The sequence below is a fragment of the Typopeltis vanoorti genome, chromosome 4 (assembly GCF_054136105.1).
Source record: "Typopeltis vanoorti isolate ZY-2024b chromosome 4, IOZ_Tvanoo_1.0, whole genome shotgun sequence".
Classification (NCBI taxonomy): domain Eukaryota; kingdom Metazoa; phylum Arthropoda; class Arachnida; order Uropygi; family Thelyphonidae; genus Typopeltis; species Typopeltis vanoorti.
In genome coordinates, this window is record NC_143552.1 from 159120830 (window position 1) to 159148365 (window position 27536).

General features: G+C 35.1%; 1 protein-coding gene across 3 annotated transcripts in view; it reads right to left on the reverse strand.

The window, feature by feature from the left end:
* Positions 1 to 5268: 5268 nt before the first annotated feature.
* Positions 5269 to 27536, reverse strand: part of LOC150107795 (nucleoredoxin-like) — a 199122-nt gene continuing 176854 nt past the window's right edge. Inside the window, exons 6-7 of one of the 3 annotated variants that reach the window (XM_090391551.1) lie at positions 13313 to 13392; positions 5269 to 6086 (exon numbers count right to left, since the gene is read on the reverse strand). In XM_090391551.1, the coding sequence (XP_090247677.1) occupies positions 5895 to 6086; positions 13313 to 13392 (272 nt within the window). In that variant the 3' untranslated portion in view covers positions 5269 to 5894. Of the gene's footprint in view, positions 6087 to 13312; positions 13444 to 27536 lie in introns of all 3 variants that reach the window. The other 2 variants (XM_090391550.1, XM_090391549.1) reach the window with 2 other exon arrangements.

Below are 27536 nucleotides of genomic sequence, written 5' to 3' on the forward strand. Positions count from 1 at the left end.
TCAACAAGTTGAAGGAACAGCTATTGTTCTACATCCTGTTAGTTTGTTGGTACTCCTACATATAAAATCACTAAATATTCATCAAAATTTATTGATGAATATTTAGTGATATTGATGAATATTTATCTACATAAAGAATACATCTGATTTTATTTCAAAAATCCGAGACATCATACTAACTCAGAATGACTTGATGGCGAGATTTGATGTAATATCATTGTTTACAACATACCTTTGCAAAAGATTTCCCTGATATAATATCCAGACTTCATAACAAATTCTGTTAAGTTTAATAATATCAGGGAAATTTTTTTTGTAAATGTATGTTGATAAACAATGATGTTACATCAAATCTTGCCATCAAGTCATTCTGGTTTAATATGTCTCTGATTTTTGAAATAAAATCAGAAGTATTCTTTATGTAGAAAGGATAAGTTCCATACACTAAAGAAATAAATTTTGATGAATATTTAGTGATTTTATAACCAACAAACTAACAAGATATAAAGGAATAACTAATTTTGTGGGCTTCATGCAATCCATAAATTCTTGATCAATCATGAAGATATTGAGTTTGGTTGCAGTTTTGTTATTAATAATAGTTATGGATTGCATAGAAGCCTATCTATGGACAGCTAGAAATTCATTTTTTGCATTATGATGGTTAATGATTTTAATTCTTATAAAGGACTTGTTCAACTTTAACTCTTAAGGCAGTGGCTATTTCAATGGAAGGTCTCTCAATATTGGTCATGAAAACTGAAATTGAATATGTTCAGGAGATGTTATAATCAATTTTTTAACTGATTCAAAGTGATACTTAATGGTTTACATTTAGTCTTATTGCTCTGACAATGCTAATGTGACATTAGAGAAAGTTTTGAAATAACATTTAATTTTTTTCCCCCACCTCAACATGTTTATATCCATTAAATTATTTGTAACAATGTTTATATGAACATAGCTGATTAAAAACCTAACCTGATTATTGACACACTGCTTTACTAATTATGTTGCACATAAGCACTGCATTTATACTATGGTTAAGTAATAATTCTTTTGATTAAGTTTTTTTTCTGTTGATTATTTGATGTGGAGTAAAAGTACATGTTATTAAAAGTAGGGATCCCTTGTACTGTCCCAAGAGACAGCTTTGGTAACACAGTTGGATATGATGGTGCCTCCTGGTTAGGAAGTCTTGGGCTTCAATCTCATTTAGGATGCGAGGAACTTTTTTTCAACTGAAGAAGAGTTAACTGGTCTTACAGTGAAATGAGTTTCTCCTCTTCACTGACCCCCCCCCCCTGCCCACACACATAAAGTTCAAAAACCCTTGTCTCACTCTTAATCCAAATTCAGCCATATTGTTGGAGAAATCGAGACTTAATAAAATGAGTATGACATGGATTAGAATGTGTGATGAATAGACAAACATGAATAACACTGATGAGAAAGTCCATAAGAAGCAATTATTGCTATTATTCAGGACCATGGATTTAATAAACTGCAAAAATATGATTAGTACAGACATTAGATTATAAGCATTTCAATTTAAAGGAATAAAATTATACAAATAAATACAGAATTTGATGTATGTATTTATGTACAGGCCCGTGTAGCTCAGTTGAAGTGGTGTTTGCTTCCACAGCACCAGGCCAGCTGAAGAAAGACCTAAGTTCATTTCTAGCTGCCGATTAGATGAACCTTTTCTAAGCCTTTCTTCGTAAATTAGTCGATCTCTGGCATGGGCAAGCACATTTTTTCTCCCAAAAATGTGGGTTTTTCATTCCATAAATTCCAGAAAATCAACCATTTCGAAACCCCTACACCATTTCAGACAATATCATATTGTGTTAGGGATAGGGACCATGAGATGGTGGCCATTCTCTGGCTTCTTTTACTGGATGCTACTTAAAATTAATGATAGTCTAGTCCAGCACTCTCTGATTGACTACCTGTGGAGATTGAACTGCCTACTCAGTCTCCAAAAGTTGAGGCTAAGTAGCAGTTCAATCTCCACAGGTAGCTTCGCCTACTTCCTATAAGGGAATAAAAAGCATTAGCAGAGTTAGTAGATAAAAATTAAGTTGGTTGGGAGAAGGAGAAAAATGCACATATAATATGAAGATATTTTCATAGGTAAGTGGCATCACGAATATCAAATTTCATATATGGGAAGAAATTTTCCTAAACCTTTTTCAGGTGTAGTAAAAATTCCAAGTTTGCCAGTGTAACTAGCCAAATAGATAGTGCCTTCTCTTTCTGACCTACAGAATGTGGATCAAATCTAAATTTCATTATGGTATGGATTAAAGGAGTAGTAGAATTTTATCACCACATACTTACAGGAGTCTAGAAGTGGCTGGAAAACTTTAGCATTCTTGAAATAACTAACCTCAGTCCACCCATAGTGTCAATACTGATTTAATATACAATAGATTTAGAGACTTCAGTTTAACCAACTCAGCAAAATTAATCTGACCTTATTTCCAAAAAAAAAAAAAAAAAGAATAAGGAAGGTGGAGAGGACTGAGATGGCAGGTGGTTAAGATAAGAAGGTGAGTGATCTGTGGAATGTTCTCTACAAGGATAGAGGATTTGTGGGTTGCAGAAGTTTGTTGAGAAGTGAAAAAGAGGAAATGTCTTATTAAAAGGATTTTAATAAGAAATGACTCCTTGTTCTTCTCCCTCTATCCAAGTGTTAAAAAGCTGGAAGCTTTTTAACACTTGGATAGAGGGAGAAGAACAAGGAGTCATTTCTGAAAATTAAGTAAGAGTAACAAATGAGTGGAATGGGTTGCCAGAGACCTCTGTAAGTGCTTTGTTGGTAAATGTATTCTAGGAGAGGTATGATGCATTGTGTGGACTTCCTGAAATGAATCTTTGTACTCTATGGAGATGTCTGTGCAATAATAACAATAATTATGGGAAGAATCTTTATACGGACTTTTTCAACTGAAGGTGAGTTAGCCGATCTCATACAGATGTAGCAGGGTTTTTCTCCCGGAAACTCGGGGTTTTCATCCTGCATACAGACAAATCGGCCCTTCGGAACATATGCAATTTTAGGACAAAAAAATGCTTGTGGTGGTTGTGGGGAGTAGATGGCACTGATGTAGTTGATTGGTAGTAGAGGTTCGGTAGTGGTGGAGACGGAGAGTTGTACGGTGGGTATCCTCCCGCAATGAGGCTTCGGACTCCTTGGAGGTGTCACGAATAATAATAATAATAATAATAATAATAACAACAGTTAAAAAAAAAGAAGTGTTTTCTTCCATTTCAGCCTTATTTTTGACACAAGATGAGATTTATCTTCTTGGAATAATTAACTTCCAACATTTCTTGACATTAATATATTACAAATGTCACCTTCTCCATCATTTTATTTGTAGTATCCATAAAAATGAGGATATTAGGAAGCAACTTGATGTTGTTAGCATCGAGGAATGCGTTAGCAGAGCTAATCTCAGGTGGTATGCTCACTTAAACAGAATGGAAGAGGAAAGATTAGAAAAACAATTTATATCTTGGTCTTACCCAGAGGTAAGACCACGATATAGATGGATTGATAGTAAAAAGTGCCTTAGAAGACAGAAATATAAGATCTGATAATGTTGGAATCTTGATAAATAACAGATGATTTGGAGGAAAATTGTTGATAGGAAGTAAGTAATGATGTAAGTTCATGTAGTACTATCATAATATCCTGTACACCCCTTCAGGGTATATGTCAGGAATTTGATGATGATGTCACATTTTCAGTACCAAAACTTAGGCTCCTTTTTATTCTCAAAATATTACATGTTGACAATACATCACAAAGGATTGGTAAAACCCAAAATGACAACATGAAACAAAGTATGAAATTATAAAAGTGAAAATCCAAACTTAACATTTATATTTTGAAATGTTATAATAACTAAAATTAATGTTACTTATCTCAAATCTTCATAAATTTAATGCTCAGTCTGTACTATTGAAATCATTAAAATCAAAAATAACCTAAAAACTTCAGAAGTCAGTCAACATGATAATTCATCATCTCCAGTTATAAAGTGGAGGGGACACAAGTGATGAACATTTGTCTTCATTAGTCAGTCTGAGGGAAGGGGAAAAAGTGACTGGCATAGCTGGTATGAATGTCACCTTCCTAACTGGAGGCCTATATGATGTGCAGTGGGCATAAATTCTCTTAGAACTGTAACTTAAAAGAATAAAGAAGTAAAGAAATACTGTATATTTACAGTATTTCTTTAATTCAAGTTTAAGTAGAAGTTTAAAAATTTTTTTTTGGTAATAGCTCATTTTGTGTTTTGAAGACTATCTATAAGTAAGATAAAAAAATTCTAATTTTCCATTTAAAATTTGAGTTTTTACTTAACTTTTTGATTTTTAAAGCACACTCTGCACATCTTTATTTAATTATGAAGAGTTCATATAAGTGACATAAGATAATGTTTCATTTAAGCTAAACAATTTTGAAATTTAAATATTAATTCTGTATTTTCATTTTTATAATTTCATACTCTTCATATTTCTTATGTCTCAGGTTACTATTTGTATTTGTACTTTTTCATGTCATCATTTTGTGTATTTCATGTATAGCTCTCACCAATCATTTGTTCTGTTGTCAGATTTCTTGCCATTTCCTTTGTTTTGTTTTCCACATTTCATTCTTATTCAGCAATTTACTATGTTCTGTTCCCCACAATTTCATTTATCTACTGATCATGACATTATTTGCTAGGAAATTCAGTTTGCTATTGTGAAGGGTTTGAGCTTTTACTGTTTTTAATAGTGTACTTAAAACAGCATTGGTTCTATAGGAATTAAACTGAGATTTTTCAGTAGTTCGTTATAGTATGCATATACTGTGGTTTGGAATGGGTCACCAATTATTGTAATTCAGTTAGGATTTAATTATTACATCATCATTTCTAATTAATGGTAGAAAAATGAACTGAAATTGAAAGTAGGATCAGATCGTTTAGCATATAGAATTTTATCATGATATACATCACATTTCAAAACAAATCTAATTTATATATAGTAGTCAATTCTGTAACAAATTAGAAACAGTCTATTTCTATACATATAACATAATATACTTTATTTCACAACTTAAAAGCAATGTATTTTTAAGGTATAGCTTATTTTACTTATTTATGCTATATATATATATATATATATATATATATATATATATATATATATATCAATGATTCAAGACTTTTGTAGATTATTCCTTAACCACATACAATATGAAAACAAGTTTTGGACCGAGTTTAAGAACATGATTTAGTATGGTTTATGTGCGTACTACACTTCCATATAACTTTCCCATTAAAAGTAAATAAAGATAACTTCACTGGGATCCCTACAAAATTCTATCTGAAAAGATATATTTCAGAACTAGATAAAACCTATATTAGAATTATTTTCAACAGATAAAAAAATTCATTCAATAAGCAATGAATAAAAACTATAATCATCTCATTGGAAAAATTATATCTTATAAAGAAGAAAGCTGATTGGCAATTTTTTCTATAACTATTTACTCCTGCAATGACTGAACTCAAAGCACTCCATTATCCAAAACTAAGTTATCTCTTTCGCGCTTTTTTTCTAACTCTGTGATATAAAGAAATTATAGATTCTTCCATACTGATTGTCTAAACACATGAACAATTACAAAAAAACATCACTATTTTAAAAATCTTATTAAAATAAAACAGGAAAATTATATATATTAAATAACAGAACATTAAATATATACAGCATATAAAAAAACTATCTGACTACATAAACAGCAAAACACTCCACTACACATGAAGTGAAACTAAGTAGAAAAAACAAACACTAACACAGGTTCATGAAATTTTAACTATTGAGCATCAAGTCCTAATAGGAAATGGCACTAGCTTGTTGTCCAAGAAGTCTCTAACAAATGAGAGAACTGTACTTGCAGTGATTTCTCCATCATCTTCAAGAACATATTTTTTACCTTCAGGAATATCAACAATTGCTAATAACGGAACTTGATCTTCAAGCTGGGAGAATTCTCGAACTGAATCACAAATGTCTGCCTAGAAATGTCAAAAATATATTAAAACTGAAAGTTGCCAGTCAAATATACATGAATAAGTCCTAATACAATGTCTTACTGAATTAAAAATATTTAATGCTTCAATGAAACAAACAAACAAACAAGATATCCACTTTTACAAATTCAAAAGGGACTGAAGTTGTAAAATTTTATATCCATTTTCCAAAAAAACATTTAATGCCTGAAACCAATTGAATAATTTCCACAAAAAAAAATGTGCTATTAAGTTACATGATTTTATGGCTGCTTAAACTTCAAGGCTAATATAATTTAATTAGCTTTTGTTTTTATATATCTTTTGTCATCTATTAACTAAACTAAATTTTTAATGATATTAACCTTCAACAATATGGTATTACCTCATACTATATTTTATTTTTCCAGTTTCAGAAAATTTCCTCACAGTCTTTCATAAGACTGCAATTATTGGTATTATTAGTAACTGCAGCCTTGACAAGTTGAGTCTGTAGTACATTATCACTGCTGATAAATAGAATATCCATGTACTGCAGAATTGTTTATATTAGTAATATTATACAGTATCATTTGTGACTATGAATGGGTGGTGCAGCATTTGGCTGGAATTCATTGAGTAAGAATTTACTTTGAAGAACATAAGAACCCAAGTCATTTTTCTCTGGAAAGACCTTTACAAAGAAAATTGTGATGCAATTACATAAACTTAATTTAAATAAGACATGCCAGACTACAGCTATAGAATAATATGTATGCCACAGTAAATAACTTTTTATTATGTAAATACTTTGTCTTATGTATCATAAGATTTCATCAATACAATTATCGAACAGTGGAAATGAACTAAAACAACAGTAGTGCAAATGCTTTTGGAATCCCTCTACACATACAGTTGTGTGTTAATGGATTGAAAAACTAATGGACTGAAATTAAAATTAACTTAAATTAAAATATAACAGATAAATTTATTTAATACAATTGGGGATAACAATTTCCTAAACTTCTGGAATAGTGAGACAGTCATTTCGATTAAGATTAAGTCTATGAAGTAAAGCTTCAGCAAATTTTCACTCTTGATCCAAAATAAATAATGAGGCTATGGTACATTGAGGACGTTTTTGCAATTTGGAGCCACACAGAATCAGAACTGTAAGCATTTCTACAAAAAAATCAACAGCCTACATCCTCGTATCAAGTTCACACTAGAAAAAGAATAATAAAATGGTATTTCCTTTCTTACTGTACACATCCAATGTAAGCAAGATGAATCTATTTCCACTCCTGTCTACCGAAAACAAACTGAAAAACTTTTTCAGCTCGTTATATCCACAATACATCAGCTCACCATCCAACTAAAAAATATGGCATCATAAAATTGTTAGTATCCAGAGCACACGAGATTTGTTCTTCAGAAGATGGCATCCAACAAGAAACGTACGTCAGCGGCGCGCAGGACTTCTACTACTACACGAAAGGCTGGCTCAGTGTTAGATTTTTCACAATGGATGCGTTGCGGAAACTGCTACATGTATGCGCCGAAAAATGTGAAGGATCTGTGGTTGGTCTGGCAAAATGAGAAGAACGAAAATGTCGACGTATGTGAGAAGTGTCGGGATAGGCTGGAGCGTTTATGAATGGAAGTTGACATCGGGACCGTAGCGGAAGAACTTCGGCGGGAGTTTATGAAAATGAAAAAATGACCTTCATCTTCTTCATGAGGAAGTGGAAGTGATCGGTAAGGAGATACTGGAAGTTAAAGCTGATTTAATGTGTTAAACAGAGAAATTAGGACTATAGAGATTACTTTAGCTGAAGTAACTAGAACAGGATTACATATGGGTGAGTCTTTGGTGAATGATTCAGTAATAAATAGTATGGGAGTGATTGGGAGTCAACAAAATAAAACCACAAGTGGCCTAGAAAAAATGAGATGTAGTGAGAGTGGGGGGGTAAGTAATAGAGAGTTGAGTAATGAAGCTGGGAGAGTCATGCTGAATAGTGTAGAGAATGAGTCCATGAGTGTGGACTTGAATGAAGTTAAGAGTGGTAAAATATATGGTGATTCTATGATTAAGGGTATGGAGAGTGGTATGCATGAGGAGTGCTTGGCTGATGGGACAATAGAAAGAGTGGCTTTAGCAATAAAGAGAGGGCATGAAGCAGACAAGATGATAGTTATGGTGGGTACGAATGACCTGAGAGGTAGTATAAATCGGGTAGGAAAAGATTTAAGAACATTATTAGATATTGTGAAGAGGAAAAGTGTCAATGGGAGGATAGTGTGTGTGCTGCCTCGTTTTGACAATTACGAGTTAAGTAGACGAGAAATGATAATGAATGATATGATTGCAAGAATGTGCAAAAAAAGAGGTCTGGAGTTTGTTGATGTTTGGAGTGTGTTTGAAGGAAAAAGGCAGTTGTATGCTAGAGATGGACTGCATCTTAACATGGAAGGACATAAGCGATTGAAGAAGTTATTGTTTTCTGAACAGGTTGAAATTATTGGGCAGGGAAACTAATATTGAAAAGGTTGAGTGTAAGAGAGAGAAACTTTAGCACTGATTGTGTATTTATTGATCCTTATAGGCAGAATAAATTGCAGAAGAGAGGGGATAAAAATCGGCATAGGGCTACGGTAGTTAGTGACTTATATATCAGTTCTAAAGCCAGTACAAGATCTAGAGGGGAATCTGCAATTTTTGTATACCAATGCTAGAAGCATTCGAAATAAGAGAGAAGAATTTTTGGCATTAGTCAGTGAAATCTCACCAAAAGTTGTAGGCAGTGAAACTTGGCTGTCAGCAGAAGATGTGGTCACTGGAATTGAATGTGATGGGTACAGTATTTTCAGGGAGGATAGAGAAGATAGAACAGGAGGAGGAGTACTGTTGATGATAGCTGATGTGTTGCAGCCAAAGAAAGTAGTATATCATGATGATAGACATGTGAATGAGAGTTCATTTGAGGCAGTCTGGCGCGAAATAGTGACCAACGCAACCAAATATACAGTTGGATGCTGCTATAGGCCAGGGAGTACGGGGGGAGATATTGAATTCATGCATCAGCAACTTAGTGCAATGAGTGAAGGCTTAGTGATTATTATGGGAGATTTTAATTATGGTGATATCAATTGGAAGGAGGAAATATCACGTAGCAAAAAGGAAATGGAGTTCATACATCTTCTACGAGATAATTACTTGAAACAGCACGTAACTGAAGGGACACATGGTGTGAGAGTGTTGGACCTGGTTATTGGTTCAGAGGTTATATGCATAAGTAAGGTGTCCTCGTTACCTCCAGTTGGTGAAAGCGATCATGTGGTATTGACTTGGGAGGTTGCAAAATCTGTGGATTTTTCTATTAAGAAGGGGTATGTACGGAACTACAGGTTAGGCAATTATAACAAGCTTCGGAGTGAGCTTGCAGCCATCCCATGGCAGAACATATTGCAAGGGAAAGATGTTAGCAGTGCTTGGGATAAAATCAGCGGGTATCTGAGGAAAGCAATATCAGATTGTGTCCCCATGGTCAGGAGGTCAAACAAGGCAGGCATTAGATGGATGAGCAGTAGTATCAAGCTTGAACTGCAAAAAAAGAAAATGTTATGGAGAATTTACAAGGAGAAAGGTGATCAGGACACCCATGAGCAGTACAAGGCTCAAGCTAGGAAGGTTACCAGCATAGTAAGAAAAGCTAAATCAGATTATGAGAAGACCTTAGCCAAAGAGATCAAGAGTAATCCCAAAGAGTTCTTCCGCTATGTGGCAAGTAAGAGGAAGAATGACTTCGGAAGGATAACCTTAGTGGGTGCTGATGGTATTGAGGTGACAAAATCAGATGTAATAGTCGAGTTACTGAGTGATCACTTTTCAAAAGTCTATCACTCAAGTGAGGATATCTCTATACCTGTAGCAATACCTAATGTGAGAATTGAAGCTAAAGAATCGGAGGTATTAAATATATTGCAAAACTTAAATGCAAACACTGAGGTAGGCTTAGATGGAATATCAGCTCGGGTGTTGCGTGAATGTGCAAATGAATTGTCAACCCCTCTTACTTGGATATTTAATTTAAGTTTGAACTCTGGTATGGTCCCTAGGGAGTGGAAGTTAGGCAAAGTGGTTCCTTTGTATAAGGGTGGCTCTAAAACTGCGATATTAAATTACAGACCAATCACCATCTCAGGAGTAGTGGTAAAAGTATTGGAGTAGTTGGTTAAAGACAAAATTCAAGAATGGGTGGATCAGGATATGATACTCTATAGAGGCCAACATGGTTTTGTTAAAGGTAGATCCTGCCTTAGCAATATATTAACTATTCATAATAGAATAACATCTGAGTTGGACAAAGGAACTGGCTACACAGTGGTACTTCTGGATTTTGCTAAGGCTTTTGACAGGATACCCCATAGAACACTGTTACGCAAATTGGAGCAGATGGGAATGGATATTAAATTGGTGATATGGATAGGAGAATGGCTCAGGGAGAGATACCATAAGGTGGTGTATGGAGGAGCCGAATCCAGAATGAGGCAGGTGACCAGTGATGTGCCTCAGGGCTCTGTGCTTGGGCCAATGTTGTTTAATTTGTATATAAATGATATAGGAAATGGCTTAAAGGGAGATATTCAGTTGTTTGCTGATAATGCAAAGTTGTGTAGTGCAATAAAAAATCAAGCTGATGTTGAAAGTTTGCAGGAGGATTTAAATAAGCTGGTAAAATGGGCAAAAGAAAATGGATGTCAGTTCAATGTGGAAAAGTGTAAAGTCATGCATTTTGGGATTAAAAGATTACCAGCTGTGTACTACATCGATGGAAAGGTACTCCAAGAGATTGATGAGGCTAGGGACTTAGGGGTAATGGTAGATAGGGAGATGAAGTTCAGAGGACACATTGCCAAGGTGTCTAAGATTGCACATAGGATTACTTGGTTGTTGAGGAACACACTGACATCCAGAGATAAAGAGGTTATTATTCCCCTTTATAAAGCATTGATACTTCCACATTTGGATTACTGTGCTCAGGTCTGGTCACCTGGATTCCTTGGAGATGAGGAGGCTGTGAAGAGGGTTCAGAGAAGAGTGACCAAGTTGGTGAGTGATATAAAAAATGCTCCCTACGTTGATAGATTGAGAGCTTGTTGATTGCAGAGATTGGTTGATAGGCGAAGAAGAGGGGATATGATAGAAACATTCAAATTACTAAAAGGTTTTTATATGATTGATGCAGGGGAAATGTTTCAGCTGTGTGATAGTGATGGAAGAACAAGAGGTCATCTCTGGAAATTAAAGAAGAGTGTGGTTAACAAAGGTGTCAGAACAAGGTTTTTTGCCTGGAGGGTGGTGAATGAGTGGAATTCATTGCCTGACTTAGTTGTGAGCTCTTCGTCTGTAAATGAATTCAAGAAGAGATATGACAGATATTGTTTTGCTAGTTTGGGTCTCCCGCGATGAGTCTACTAACTCCATGGAGATACCCGTAATAATAATAATAATAATAATAAAAAAAAAATCTCTAAAACAGGAATTAGAAATTGTCAAAGAAACAGCCTTACTAAATTGTTATAATCCAATAGTAGCCCAAAAAATAATCAACCACGCTCCTATAAATCGACTCAGACAAGAAGAAGCTTGGAGAATTCCTATACCATATAATAAAGGCATTTCTGAATACATGGCAAAAATTATGAAAAAATATCAACTCACTGCTACCTATAAACCCATCAACCAAATTCACAGCTTGCTACCGTCTCCAAAAGACAAACTCATACTAATGATGCTACCTGGTATATACGAAGTACCATGTTCGTTTAACTTGTCTTACTATGGACAAACAGGAAGATCTATAAATAAATGTATCTCTGAACATCAAGACCACATCCGTCTAATCAAACCTTACAAATCTAGCCTTGCACGACATGGTATTCAAAATGCTAACCACAGGATCCAATGCAAAATGCTAAGCTACTACGTAGATCTATATATAAACACGAATGTTTATATAAAGAACGTGCTGAAGCCTTACTTCATAGACCTACTCTTAATCGAAATGACTGTCTCACTATTCCAAAAGTTTGGAAATTGTTATTCTCAATTGTACTAAATAAATTTATCTGTTATAATAAGTTTAGTTTAATCATTTATCCAAGTGTAGACAAACAAAGTTTGCGCCTGAAAATATCTTCAGGAGTGAGGCAAGGTGGCACATCTGTTGGCAACTCATAGCAAAGGTGGACCAACTCTCATCACTCCTTGTCTTAGTATCTCCCATAATGCAAAGCACATCTCCTTGCGGACATGTATAATGCTATGCATTAAGGGAAGGGCCACTACTCAGACCGGTTTCAACCTTATTGAGGTCTTGTCAGTGGGAGGTAGACCCAGAAGTGGTGATACTAAGGTAGAAGCAATTTCATATTTACAGTCCTGAAGATATTTTCAGGTGCAAACTTTGTTTGCCTATACTTGGATAAAGGATTAAACTAAACTTATTATAGTCTAACCAAGTGCAAAATAAACTTCCAACATCTTTCTCTAAATCCAGAGTAATTTAATAATATGGTAGTATGCCCTTTGGCAACTCGTATAGGTAAATATGACCTCTCTATTGCTTCTGCCTTAGTATCACCACTTCTGGGTCTGCCTCCCACTGACGAGACCTCAATAAAGGTCGAAACCGGTCTGGGTAGTGGCCCTTCCCTTAATGCATAGCATTATACATGTCAGCAAAGAGATGTGCTTTGCAGTATGGGAGATACTAAGATAAGGAGTGATGAGAGCTTGGTCCACCATTGCTATGGGTTGCCAACAGGTGTACCACCTTGCCTCAGTCCTGAAGATATTTTCAGGCGCAAACTTTGTTTGCCTACACTTGGATAAAAGATTAAACTAAACTTATTATAGTCTAACCAAGTGCAAAATAAACTTCCAAAAAATTTATCTGTTATATTTTAATTTAGTTTTAATTTCAGCCCATTAGTTTTAATCCATTCACAATATAATATTACCTACTAGATTACAATAATACCATTTCTGCTTAAAGTTTCATTGCTTTTAAATCTTTTATATGTAAGATATTAGAGGTAAGAATAACAATTATTATATGTGGTATTTTACCAATAACTGAATACTGTTAATTGTTTATATTTCATTAAAATGAGGAAGCAATAATATAGTTGTTAATTTGAATAAAAACACTACTTTATTTAGAAGCAAATTTAAAATTTCTTACATCTCCACCATAAAAGAAGTGTAATGTTGGAATATTACTTGCTGCTTCAGTTTTTTCTCTTTTTGCTCTATATTCTTCTGCTGCTGGAAGTAAAAGACTATAAGCTAATTGTAATTCCTTTTCTTCTCCATCTGGAAAAGAAGAGAATGAAGTATAATAAAATAATGGGAACTTTTTGTATGTATGTATGCTGAAGGTGATCCAACAGCATGATTTCATGATAAAGTAATGCTATTATACAGATAATGGAAGTTTAAATTAAGTTGCACATATTATTATAAATATTTTAACTTGTAATAATTAGTGCAACTTAATATAAGTTAATTTGTCATTTTTAGGGTAATGTATTACATTTCTCATATTTTTTACCTTATAACATGCACCATTGTATTGGATGCATCACATTTTTCATGTCGAATATTTGGGGAAAAAAAAATCTTCACAGTATAAGACACAAATTATACATCAAATTTTTCATGTAAATATTAATTTTTTTATTTCAAATTTTAATACTTGTATTACCATTTATTAAATTAAAAAAAATCATAAAATCATTAAAAAATCTAGCACATAATATATATATTATATAAACAAAATAATTTTTATAAATTTCAGTAATCTTCTTTTAAAATTTTTAATTAATCTTCATCTTCACACTGAAAATTTTCAGAAGTTGATTCTTCATCAGAAAACAAGTCATCGCTGTCTTGAAATAATAAATCATCCTCTGTACCATCAAGAGAATTACTAATGCCACACTTTTCAAAAGATTTTTGGGTTTCACTTCATTCCATGAACTCTTTACCAATTCACACACTTGCAAAATTGTGGCCTTCTTTCTCCTACCTGTAGATGTTTCTTCAAAATTTGGAGACTGCATCCAATTGACTCATTTTTTCCTTATAAATCCTTTTGTTTATTGATACATCTAAAGGTTGAAGCATGGAGGTGAGCCCTCCTAGGATAACAGCTATTTTTGTGTTCATTTTGCAAAGTTCATTCTTAACAGCTTTGATTTTATGGCATCTAAACTGATCCCATACTAACAAAACAGGTTTTTGACATAAACTGCCAGGATGTCTGGACCACACCTTCTTTATCCATAACTTCATCCCTTCCTCATCTATCCATCCTTTTGGATGAATATGAATATAAACTCCTTTGGGAAGATTTTCTTTGGGCATTGCTTTTCTTTTAAAAATTTAAAAAGGTGGCAATTTTGTTCCATCCGCACAGCACAACAAAATAGTATAGTGGTTTTTTTCAGGACCAGAAGTTATAACGATATTTTTTTACCTTTGGAATCAACAGTCTTGTTCGAGGGCACATCAAAAGTCAGAGGCACTTCATCCATATTATCTATCTGTGAATTCAAATTTATCTTGTTTTTTAGCATGATGAATTTGCAAAACTCAATAATTTTATTTTCAAATACGTCTGGCATTTTTTTGTGATAATTTTGTTTTTGCATGCAAGGCATGCATAAATCATATCTCTTCATAAATCTAAAGCACTATGTTGGCAAACCTGTAAAATTGATGATATCTTTTTCGGTTGCCAATAATTTTGATCATTGAATAATCATTTTTGTAGTATGCAGCAACCCGATCTTCTTTGATCAATTATCCAAGTTTTTAATTAATTTTCAATTTCTGGCCATTTTGACGGTTTTCTGCTGGGATTGTGTTTTTTTACAATTTGCTTCTATTGATTGCTGCTCTTGTTTCTTCCAAGTTCATACCATTTTTTCTGTAGGCAGAGGCCCAAAGTGCTGCTCTGCTGTCCTATTGGAATTTTTTTTTGTGTACTCAGTCACACTATGCTTAAACACAATTGTATAACTATGTCTGTGCTTCATAGAATCGATGGGTTATAAAATAAAATTAAATATAAGAATGCACTGATTACTAGTTTAAATGCATGACAGTTAACAACCATCTATTCAAACTGATCACGCATTACCGAAAAGTGATGATGCACTGGAATAAGAAAAATATAATATGCATTCGGCTTATAGGAAGCATCCTAATTTTCAGATAAATTTTAAGTACAAAAAAAGCATCTTATAAGGCAAAAAATATGGTATATATAAATGTGTTATAGCCTGTGCATAATTTTTTTCTGGCTAAAGTGATCTAAACTTACTGAAAAATGGAGGCCAAAAGTTTAATACATAAATACACTGAAAGAAGAAAGACTTTTTAAGATAAAAAAAACAAGATTATACTACAGGAATTAAAACAAATGGAATGCAAATCTTTGGCTAGTTCTCAAATTAGTCAATCTCTGGGTCAATCTATGGTTCCACAGAAAACTCTACTAAGGTAGAAGTGGAGGAATTTTTTGAAGCTTTAGAGAAACCAACTGACAATGAAAAATTGGTCCTTGTTGAGGATCTAAATAGCAGAGTAGGAAATGATTGTCAGACACAAAAATATTTTGGGAAAATTTTGGAGAAAAGAGCAAAGCTAAAATAATGGCCAGTACCTGTTGGATTTCTACTTTGGACATGGACTGGTTATTACATAATGTTCCAACATAAAAATGTGCACAAATTCACTTGGAGAGAAAAAGCAAGGAATAAGAAAAGTCTCATTAACTATGTTATTGTTGATAGTGATATTTTCTCCCTGTACGGTGTACAGAGGATTTGAAATTGGAAGTGATCACCATATCAGAATAAAATTGAATTTCATACTGAAAAGAAAAACATGTAAGAAAGTTTTAAAACATGTAAGAAAGTTTTCAATAAAAGTTGAGCAGCTCTCAGATGTGAACTGTAAAGTAAAATACATAAAGATTATTGAAGAAAAAATGAAAGAGTTTGAGAACAGGAACCAAACCTTGGAGATTCAATGGCAAGCCTTGAAGAAAACACTGATTGATTCAGCCAGAAAGGCATGTGGTGAGGTTGTCAGTAAGGATAGCAAAATCAAGACTCCATGGCGGACACAAGAAGTTCAAGAGGCAGTGAAAGAAAGAAGAAAGCATATCAAAAGTTCCTGGCAAATAAGACAGATTATGCTCTTAGAGAATACAGAGACCAATGTAAGAAAGCAAATGTAATAGATATGGTATGAAGGTCAGCAATAAAAAGACAAAAACAATGAAAACAGGCAGAATCATTGAAAATGTCAACTGTGTTGTGAAAGGAGAAACTGTGGAACAAGTAAAACATTTCAGCTACTTATGCATGATTTTTAGTGAAGATAGTAAATTAAATATAGAAATAGACAACAGAATCAACAAAGCTGGTATGGTGGGAAGTCAATTGAATAAATTCATATGGAATAAGAGAGAAATTAGTCGGAACACTAAATTAGCTGTATACAAGATAGTTTCAAACCAGTTTTAATTTATGGATCTGAGAGCTGGGTCAGAAGTAAAACACTTGACCGAAGACTAGAGACCACAGATATGAGAGTCCTGAGAAAGATTAGAGGCATGAACAGATGGCATCAATGGCAACATTATATTAAAAATGAGGATATTAGGAAAGAACTTAACATTGCCAGCATCCAGGGATGCATTAGCAGTGCTAATCTCAGGTGGTATGGTCACTTAAACAGAATGGGCAAGGAAAGATTAGCAAAACAAGTGTTCTCTGCAAGGTTGGCAGGAAAACAACACAGAGGAAGACCAAGATAGAGGTGGATTGATACTGTACAAAGTGTCTTAGACAATAGAAATATAAGATCTGATAATGTTGAAGTCTTGACAAGTAACAGGCTGATTTGAGGAAAATTGTAGATAGGAAGTTAGTAATGATGTAAATTTTTCATGTAGTACTATCATATCCTGTACATCGCAGGAATTTGATGATGATGATGTAAGAAAGCTAAAGACTGTGTAAAACTAGCTAAACAAAAGTCATGGGACGACTTTGGTAAGAACATAGAAAATAAATACCAAGAAGGAGGCAAGTTATTCTGGAGGTTGTTGAAGAAGCTCAGAAACTGAGGAAAGAGTGCTCAAAAGTAATTAGAGATGATAAAGGTGACTTGAAAAACTGAAGAAAAAGATATCCTTGAGGTATGGAGTAATTACTTCGAAAAATTACTAAATGAAACAAGCAATGATGACAGCACAGTTGTAAAAAAAACACTGACCAGCCATGCAATCAGGAATACATATCCATATTTGAAGTAGAAAAAGCCATCAAAAGCCTGAAATGTGGGAAGACAGCAGGAGTAGATGATATTCAACCAGAAATGCTTAAGTATGGAGGAATAAAAGTCTTACAGTGGCTACGCTGCATACTTCAGAAAGCCTGGATAGAGGGACGAATTCCAGATGATTGGAGTAGAGCTCTCATAGTACCCATATATAAAAAGGGAAATAAAACTGAGTGTGAGAATTACAGAGGTATTTCTCTACCGAGTGTTCCTGGTAAAATATATGCAAGCATACTTGAGAAACGGTTGATAAGGATTGTGAAAGAGAAGCTTGGTGAAGAACAAGCTGGATTCAAGCTAAATAGAGGCTGTCAGGATCAGATTTCACTTTACAACAAATAGTTGAGAAATCATGGAAATATCACAAAGATCTGTATTTAAGTTTGGTAGATCTGGAAAAGAAATATGACTAGGTACGAAGAGAGAAGTTATTCAAAATGCTACAGTTGTATGGTGTCAGTAAGGCATTATATCAAGCAATACTTAGTCCTTATTTGAGTTGTAAGTCAGCAGTTAGAATTGAAGGAAGTACAGGAATATGGTTTAATGTTAAATCTGGTGTCAGACAAGGATGTACATTATCTCCTCTGCTATTCATTATCTATATGGATCACATTATGAATATGAAAGTGGTATTAAACCTGATATCAAAATTGGAGATGTTAAACTCAGCTCTTTGCTTTATGCAGATGATGTTATACTTCTAAATAAATCAGCTACAAATCTGCAAGATTTCCTGACTAAATTGAATAACTGTTGTAATAGATATGGTATGAAGGTCAGCAATAACAAGCCAAAGACAATGAAAACAGGCAGAAGCACTGAAAATATCAACTGCATTGTGAATAGAAGACAGGTAGTATTTTATTTGATTTGTAAGGATTTTAGCTACTGGTCAAATTAAACGTGCAAAAGTAACTTAGTTCTGTGGCAAGTGTTTTGTCATTAGAACATTAGATCTAGTGTAGTGTTTTGAGGATGCTGTACTGTTGGAATAGTTGATAATACAACTACTTATATAAGTACTTTCCATTATGTGTAGGTTTCCAATAAACAGAAATTTAATGAATCATTTGTAGGAAGGGAAGACATAGTTCTTTCTTTTCCATACTGAAATGTATTCTTACATGTTGGCTGTTGCAAGGTGCTATAAAGTGTATCTAATGCTTAGCCCATTAGATAAAATAGCAGTCATTACATTATATAGTCAGACTTAATTTGTGTGTAGTGGTTAAGTGCTTGGTTTCTTGATATTCCATACAGAAATTGCCAGGGGAAAAGGAAAGCTAACCCACTGTGGTCCCATCAAGGTTATATATATATATATATCACTATTTAGGCTTGAGCAGGATAAAATTGAATTTCATATTGAAAAGAATAACATGTGAGAAAGTTTTAAAGTGAATAAAAGTTGAGCAGCTCTCAGATGTGAACTGTAGACTAAAATACACAAAGATTATTGAAGAAAAAATGAAAGAGTTTGAGAACAGGAATCAAACCTTGAGATTCAGTGGCAAGCCTTGAAGAAAACCCTGATTGATTCAGCCAGAGAGGCATGTGGTGAAGTTGCCTGCAAGGATAGAAAAATCAGAACTCCATGGTGGACACAGGAAGTTAAAGACCCAGTGAAGGAAAAGAAGAAAGCATATCAAAAATTCCTGGCAAATAAGTCAGTTTGTGCTCTTAGAAAATACAGGGACAAATGCAAGAATGCCTAACACTGTGTAAAACTAGCTAAACAAAAGTCATGGGAGGACTTTTGCAAGAACATAGAAAATAAATATCAAGAGGGTGGTAAGATATTTTGGAGGTTGTTGAAGAAGCTTAGGAATGGAGGAAAGAGTGCTAAAAAAGGAGTTAGAGATGATAAAGATGACATGAAAACGGGAGAAAAAGATATCCTTCAAGTATGGAGTAATTACTTTGAAAAACTGCTAAATGAAACAAGCAGTGATGATAGCACAGTGATAAAAAACACTGACCAGGCATGCAGTCAGGAATACATATCCATACTTGAAGTAGAAAAAGCCATCAAAGGCTTGAAATGTGGAAAGGCAGCAGGAGTAGATGATATTCGACCAGAAATGCTCAAGTATGGTGGTATAAAAGTCTTACAGTGGCTGCACTGCATAGTTCAGAAAGCCTGGACAGAGGGACGAATTCCTGATAATTGGAGTAGAGCTCTCATAGCACCCATATATAAACAGGGAAATAAAACCGAATGTGAGAATTACAGAGGTATTTCCCTACTGAGTGTTCCTGGCAAGATCTATGCAAGTATACTTGAGAAACGGTTGAGAAGAATTGTGGAAGAAAAGCTTGGTGAAGATCAAGCTGGATTCAGGTCAAATAGAGGCTGTCGGGATCAGATCTTCACTTTACGACAAATAGTCGAGAAAGCATGGGAATATAACAAAGATCTATATTTAAGTTTTGTCGATTTGGAAAAGGCATATGACAAGATGCCAAGAGAGAAGCTATTCAATACAGTACAGTTATATGGTGTCAATGGGGGCATTACTTCAAGCAATACTTAGTCTTTATTTGAGTTGTAAGTCAGCAGTTAGAATTGAAGGAAGTACAGGAAGATGGTTTAATGTTAAATCTGGTGTGAGACAAGGATTTACATTATCCCCTCTGTTATTTATTATCTATGTGGATTACATTATCAAGGAAAGTGGTATTAAACCTGATATCAAAATTGGAGATGTTAATCTCAGCTCTTTGCTTTATGCAGATGATGTTATACTTCTAAATAAATCTGCTACAAGTCTGCAAGATTCCCTGACTAAAGTGAATAACTGTTGTAAGAGATATGGTATGAAGGTCAGCATTAAAAAGACAAAGACAATGAAAATAGGCAGAATCGATGAAAATGTTAACTGTGTTGTGAATGGAGGACCTGTGGAACAAGTAAAACATTTCAGCTACTTAAGCACGATTTTTAGTGGAGATGGTAAATTAAATATAGAAATAGACAACAGAATCAGCAAAGCCGGTATGGTGGGAAGTCAATTGAATAAATTCATATGGAATAAGAGAGAAATTAGAACACTAAATTAGCTGTATGCAGTGTTCAAACCAGTTTTAACTTATGGATCTTTGAGCTGGGTTAGAAGTAAAACATTTGATCAATGACTAGAGACCGCATATATGAGAGTCCTGAGAAAGATTATAGTCGTGAACAGATGGTATCAATGGCAATATCATATTAAAAACGAGGATATTAGGAAAGAACTTGACATTGTCAGCATGTTGGCAGCAAAACAACCCAGACTAAGACCAAGATATAGGTAGATTGATACAGTACAAAGTGTGTTAGACGATAGAAATATAAGATCTGATAATGTTGGAGTCTTGACAAGTAACAGACTGATTTGGAGGAAAATTGTAGATAGGAAGTTAGTAATGATGTAATTTTTTTTCATGTAGTACTATCATATCCTGTACACCCCTTGAGGGTACATGACAGGAATTTGATGATGATATATCCCCCCCCCCCCCCCCCAAGAGAAATCTGTTATCTGTTAACTTCTGTCTTAAAGAACATAAAAGACTGGCAGATCATGTTCTGGAGCTCCCTCACCCAGAATTGGATGCAAAAAGGTATGCTGCAAGTAAGTGACTGCAGGTATGAGAAATTATTTTTAGAATCAGCATCAGCTGTAAAACACTCCCCTAACTTCAATAAGTATATCTGCATTTATTTGTCTTAGATCTGGGAAATGTTCATTCAAAGTCCCTGTTTTGAATTAACTTAATTTTTTATTCAGCACAGAGAAATCACCTTGTAGGAGATGAATTCCTTCAGTTAAAATTTGAATTGTTTCTGCAATAGTATAATTAAGCTCTGTTTGTGTAATTTGTGCTCTGAAGTTACTGGTTTGAAATTCAGCAGAATGTTATTATTATTATTGCACAGACACCTCCATGTAGTCTCTAGACTAATCGTGGGAGACCCAAACTATCAATACGATATCTATCATATCTCTCCTTGAAACTGTTAACAGACAAAGCATTCACAACATTGTTTGAGGCAACAAATTCCATTCATTCACCATTCTCCAAGCAAACAAAATATCTAGTCCTTACACCCTTGCTAACTGCACTCTTACCCAACTTTCAAGGATAACCTCTTGTCTTCTCCCTCTAGCCAAGTGCTAAAATATTTCCTTTATATTAATAATATAAAATTACTTAATTTAAAGGTTTCTATTATTTCCCCTTTTTTGCCCATCGACCAACTTTTACAAACCACAAATCCTCAATCTCTCCTTTTCATGGGGAGAATTCCACAGATCACTCACATCTGGATCCTTTCCACCACTTCTTCCCCCCCCCCCCCCCAAGAAACACAGGCAACTAAACCTGAGTACAGTAATGTGGTTGTATTAAGGCCTTATAAAGAGGAATGATAACTCCCCTATCTCTGCTTGTTATTGTGTTTTTCAATAATCAAGTAATTCCATGAGCAACTCTGGCTACTTTAGCAATATGCCCTCTAAACTTCAACTCTCTGCCAACTATCATCCCCAGATCCCTGACTGTGTTAATTTTCTGGAGTAAGTTCCTTCAATGCGGTTATGTGACTTGTAATATCTTTTTATTTCAAAATGCATAACTTTATACTTTCCCACATTAAATTGACATCCGTTAAGTTTGGCCCATACCGTGAGTCTATTTAAATCATCTTACAATCCTCTCTACCTTGATTACCCTGTGTAAAAATCTTCCTTATATCTATCTCATCAAGTCTTTCTCACCAATTTGTGCAACTTAATCACATCACTTCCTCTCATTTTCAAAGTTCTGCAGAGCACATTGTTTGTACTCAACATTTCATTTGAGACAGTTTTAGTTACTTACCTCTGCACTCTCTAACATTTCCTTATTCCTACTTGTCAGTACTTAAATTAAAGACGCCAAGAAATTATATTCTTGGTTTATCCTTTATCCTAGTGTCAGCAAACAAAGTTTGCATGCGAAGTATTTTCACGACTAAGCTACTTGTATATAGAGGCTAATGACTTTACATTATTTGTCTTAATATCCCATATGTCAAGCGCACATATCCTTTTGAGTGTGTATAATGCTAAGCATTATGGGAAGGGCTGCTATCCATATGGGTTTCAACCATTGTTGAGGTTTCATCACTGGGAGCCAGACCCAGGAGTGATACCAAGGTTGGAGTAATGAAGAACTCATATATTTCCCATATACAAGTAGTGATAAGGTGTAATAATAATAATAAGACTTATTAGAAGTAGAGCAAAGAATATGGGAAGAAAAACAAAGAAGAAGAGGAAGAATGAAACAGGCCAGTACCATCACTGGAGGTCCCCTCCACCTCAAACAGGTGCTTCACATGGAGGAGCAGGGTTGAAGGGTAGATGCCAGTTGAATAGGATAAGTTGAAGACGCAATGAAGAATAGAAGAATGAAAGAAGAGGAAGAATGAAACGGGCCAGTACCATCACTGGAGGTCCCCTCCACCTCAAACAGGTGCTTCACATGGAGGAGCAGGGTTGAAGGGTAGATGCCAGTTGAATAGGATAAGTTGAAGACGCAACGAAGAATAGACATTAGTTCTGGGGCACAAGTTTTTAACAATAGGTGGGATACCATCAGGACCAGATGCCTTATTTGTGTTCAGGCTATTAAGGATTCTTCAGATTTCTGATTGGCAGAACACTACAGGTGACATGGAGAGCAGTTCTTGATGAATTAGAAGGAAGTTTTCCCAAGTCATGCAGGAACTGGAAGAGAAGAGTGATACCACTTAGTTGGCCTTAGATGAGGTAACTACAGCACCATTCAGATGTGAAAGTGGCAGAAACCTGGGTGGACAAAAGTTGCACCCAATGGCCTTTTATAGCTGTTGCAAGCTGCAACAGCTATAAAAGATGAATTGACATCCACATTATACTTGGAAGGAGCGCTGTTAGGAAGTGGTCAAGTGTATTGGAGTGAGCAGCTGGAGTTTTGGTCTTGATCCATTCATGGTATGCAGAGCTTTTTTCTTTTACTGCATTTCCACACTTTTTTTGAGAACCATGGCTTGGATAGTGGCTATCAATTTGGAGCGGAATAAGGGATGAAGGCCTTCATTCTTGTGAGAATGATTTCTGTTATTTGGTCAGAAGAACTGAAGCAATATTCAGACCATGAGAATGAAGAATAGAAGTCACTCAGGTGATCCCATTTGGTGCTCTTGTAGTGCCAAAGGACACGAGACTGAGAACTAGTGTATGAAGATTGTTCTGTGGCAAAAAAAAGAGACTTGTGTGAGGTTGTGACCTGAGTTACCAAATCCACATTATACTGGGAAGGAGAGCTTGTTAGGAAGAGGTCAAACATATTGGTAAATTGGAGGGAATTGTCAGATATTCTAGTAGGGAGACTGATGATCTCTAATAGTCAATGCTAATGGCAAACACCTAGGCATCCTTGCCTGTTTGATTGGTGAAACTGGAGAAGAGAAGCATATGTGAGTTGTGGATGTTGAAGTCCCCAAGGATGACCTCACTATTAGGGCATTTTGACTGTAGAAAGTTAAGCCTTAGAGATAGTTGAAGAGGTCAGGGTGGTTAACAGTTTGAAGAGCGATAGAGAGAGCATATGAAAAGGGCATGTTGGTTTGGTAAGGAAATTTTCAGCCAAAGAAAATCAAACAGGGAGGATTTGAGGTTTTGCAATCTTTGGCATGGTATGTCAGTTCTGATGAATACAGAAATGCTGCTCTTGTGGCAGAAAGAGCTGTGTAATGTGTAGTTTGGACAATTGAGGTGAATAATGATTGTTGAGGTTGCTATTTGGGTTCTGATAAGAACAGTAATTCTGGTTTAGATGATTGTAGTGGTGATGGTGAACATTGTTTATATTGCTGTTTAGGCAAGGAATGTTGGTGAAGTGGATGCAGAAACTTTATTTATTTTTTTTTTTTTTTGGTAAGAATTAATGTTGGTGGGTTGAAGGAGATACAGGAAGATGGTTTAATATTAAATTAGGTGTGCAACAAGGGTGCACATTATCCCAATTGTTATTCATTGTCTACATTAGTCACATTATGAAGGAAAGCAGTATTAAATTTGCTATCAAAATTGTAATGTGAATCCTTACTCTACTTTATGCAAATGATGTTATACTTTTGAATAAATCCAGTAGAAGTCTGAAAGATTCCCTGACTGAACTGAGTAACTTATAGTAAATTTGATATGAAAATCAGCAATAAAAAGATAAAGCAAATGAAAGTAGGCAGAAACACTGAAAGCATCAATTGAATCCTATTCAATGTGTGATGTAAAACTTTTTCAGATATTTAGGCACAATTTTTAGTGAAGATGGCAAATTAAACATGGAAATAAACAATAGAATTAGTAAAACTGGTATGGTAGGAAGCCAACTGAATAAATTTATATGGAATAAGAGAGAAATTAATCAAAATGCTAAATTAGATGAAGACAAGACAGACTTCAACCAATTTTAACTTATAGATCTGATAGCTGGGTTAGAAAACACTTGATCAAAGTCTGGAGACCACAGATATGAGAGTTCTGAGAAAGATTAGGGGAGTGAATAGATGGCATCACTAGTAGTATCATATTAAAAATGAGGATATTAGGAAGGAACTTGATATTATTAGCATTCAGGAGTGTGTTAGCAGAACTACGGAGGCTGTTCAATAAGTTATAAGACTATATTTATACAGAAAACAGATTACCTTTAATCGTCATCATTTACATGGTCTTTTTCGAAGTAACTACCGTGAGACGTGATGCATTTGTCCCAACGTTGCATCCACTTGTTAAACACATGTGAAAGTCCATTTTTTGAGAATTCTTTCAAAACCACCTCCGCAGCTTTTACACATGCTTTGTTGCTTTCGAAATGGTGGCGTCTTAGTGGTTTCTTGAGCTGAGGAAACAGCCAAAAATCGCACAGTGCGAGATCAGGACTGTATGGAGGGTGTGGTAGGATATCTATGTTGTTCTTCTGCAAAACATCTACTACACCACCAGCAATATGTGGCCTTGCATTATCGTGGTGCAATAAGAAGCCATTCTTCAGCAATGGACGCTTCCTTTTGACGTGCTGTGCCATTGTCCATAAAACATCCGCATAGTATCAGCCGTTTACAGTGTTCCCGGGTTCTACAGCGTGTTGGTAAACAATGCCTTCATAGTCAAAAAACGTTATGGTCATAACTTTACCAGCAGTTTTTAGCTTTCTTGAGGGTAGGCGAAGACGGATGCTTCCATTCACTGCTTTGTTGTTTCATTGTAGGGTCATAGTGATACAACCAAGCTTCATCTGCTGTAATAATGCATTTTAAGAAGTTGTCGCCTTCTTGTTCCAGTCTTTCTTTCCATTCTGTGCACACATCCACTCGATGCTGCATTTGCTCCGGTGTCAAGAGTTTGGGAATCCATTGGGGGCAAACATGTTTCAGTCCCAAATGTTCAGTCATGATCGAGTGTTTTATGCCAGCAAAAAACACTTGCCCTCGACATTGCTTCATCGTGGAAAGCTTCGCGTATCATGTTAAAAGTGTCTGATGCCGATTTTTGCAAATGCACACAAAATTTAATTGCATAACGCTGTTCCAAGGACGCTTCCATTTCGACGACTGGTCGCGGATCGTGGGCACACCGAAACAAGCTTGCGTTTAGTCATGTGACACTCTGGCACATCAGCCCATATATGTCATCTATCAATCTCTTTTGTTAATACAGACAGCAACATTTCTTTATTGCACAGAAATTAATATTGTAATGAGTGGTTTCACGACAGTAAAATTAGTCTTATTACTTATTGAACAGCCCTCGTAATATCAGAGGTATGGTTACTTAAACAGAACACAGAGGAAAGATTAGCAAAAACAAGTGTTCTTTGCCAGGTTTTCAGGTAAAAGACCCAGAGGGAAGGCCAAGATGTAGGTGGATGGATTGATACAGTAAAGCGTGCTTAGACAACAGAAATATATGACCTGATAATGTTGAAATACTGATAGTTAACAGATTAATTTGGAGGAAAACTGCTGATGGGAAGTTAGTAATGGTATAACCTTTTCATGTAGTACTATCATAGTATTCTGTACATCCCCTAAGGATATATATCAGGCATTTGATGATGATGATGATGATAAACACCTGGAAAGAACGCAGGGATGTTCTGCTGATTTTTGCTGCAAAGATATGTTTTGATTTACACACTATAACAAATTGCTAAATAGTCATAGAAAAGTCATATAGCATCAATGCCATGCTAAACAGAATTCACCATACCATGCACTATAACGAACTAGTTGTTTAATACCTAGTGTGACCATTATTCTTTTGGGGTTGACAGTAAGGTACTTTTTCTTACTGAAATGGTTGGCATACGAGTTAACCAAAGACATTCTACTTTTGAGAATAGCAATATCAGTATTCCTGCATGTGATGCTGCATAAGCTTTACTTTCATAACATCAAGTTAAACCTACCATTAATACAAATGCTAAATCCTTGATGTAATGAGGTTGTTTGCTGCCTCATTGGCCATCATTTCTCCTGCATGCAACTTTCAGACATTCTTGACCATTCTATGCGGCAAAGGTTGGTCGATTGGTAGAGCCTCTGCTACTAATGGCTCAGTTAAGTAAGTTTGAGCACGGTTAGTAGTTAGAAGGGGTCCAATCGTTCGATGCTGTTGGTACACTCTCCCTCGATGAGTCTTTGGACTCCCTGGAGGTGTATAATAATAATAATAATAATAATAATAATCACATTGTTACTCATCATAATAAACATGCCACATGTGCACCACTGTTAATCCACCTTTTTTGAATATTTTGTATTACTGGCACCAATAGCTTGCTTGTTACAAAACCCAGTCAACATAATATCAGTTGTAGTTCCCCCCCCCCCACACACACCAATTTTCTGATGAAGAGTACTGCAATGCACACCAAAGCAGAAGAGATTAAAATTTAATAACTTATTCAACAAATGCGCCCTAACTGTATGTTATTCCTAGTATTGTTTGAACTACTGTACTGATGTCCCAAGA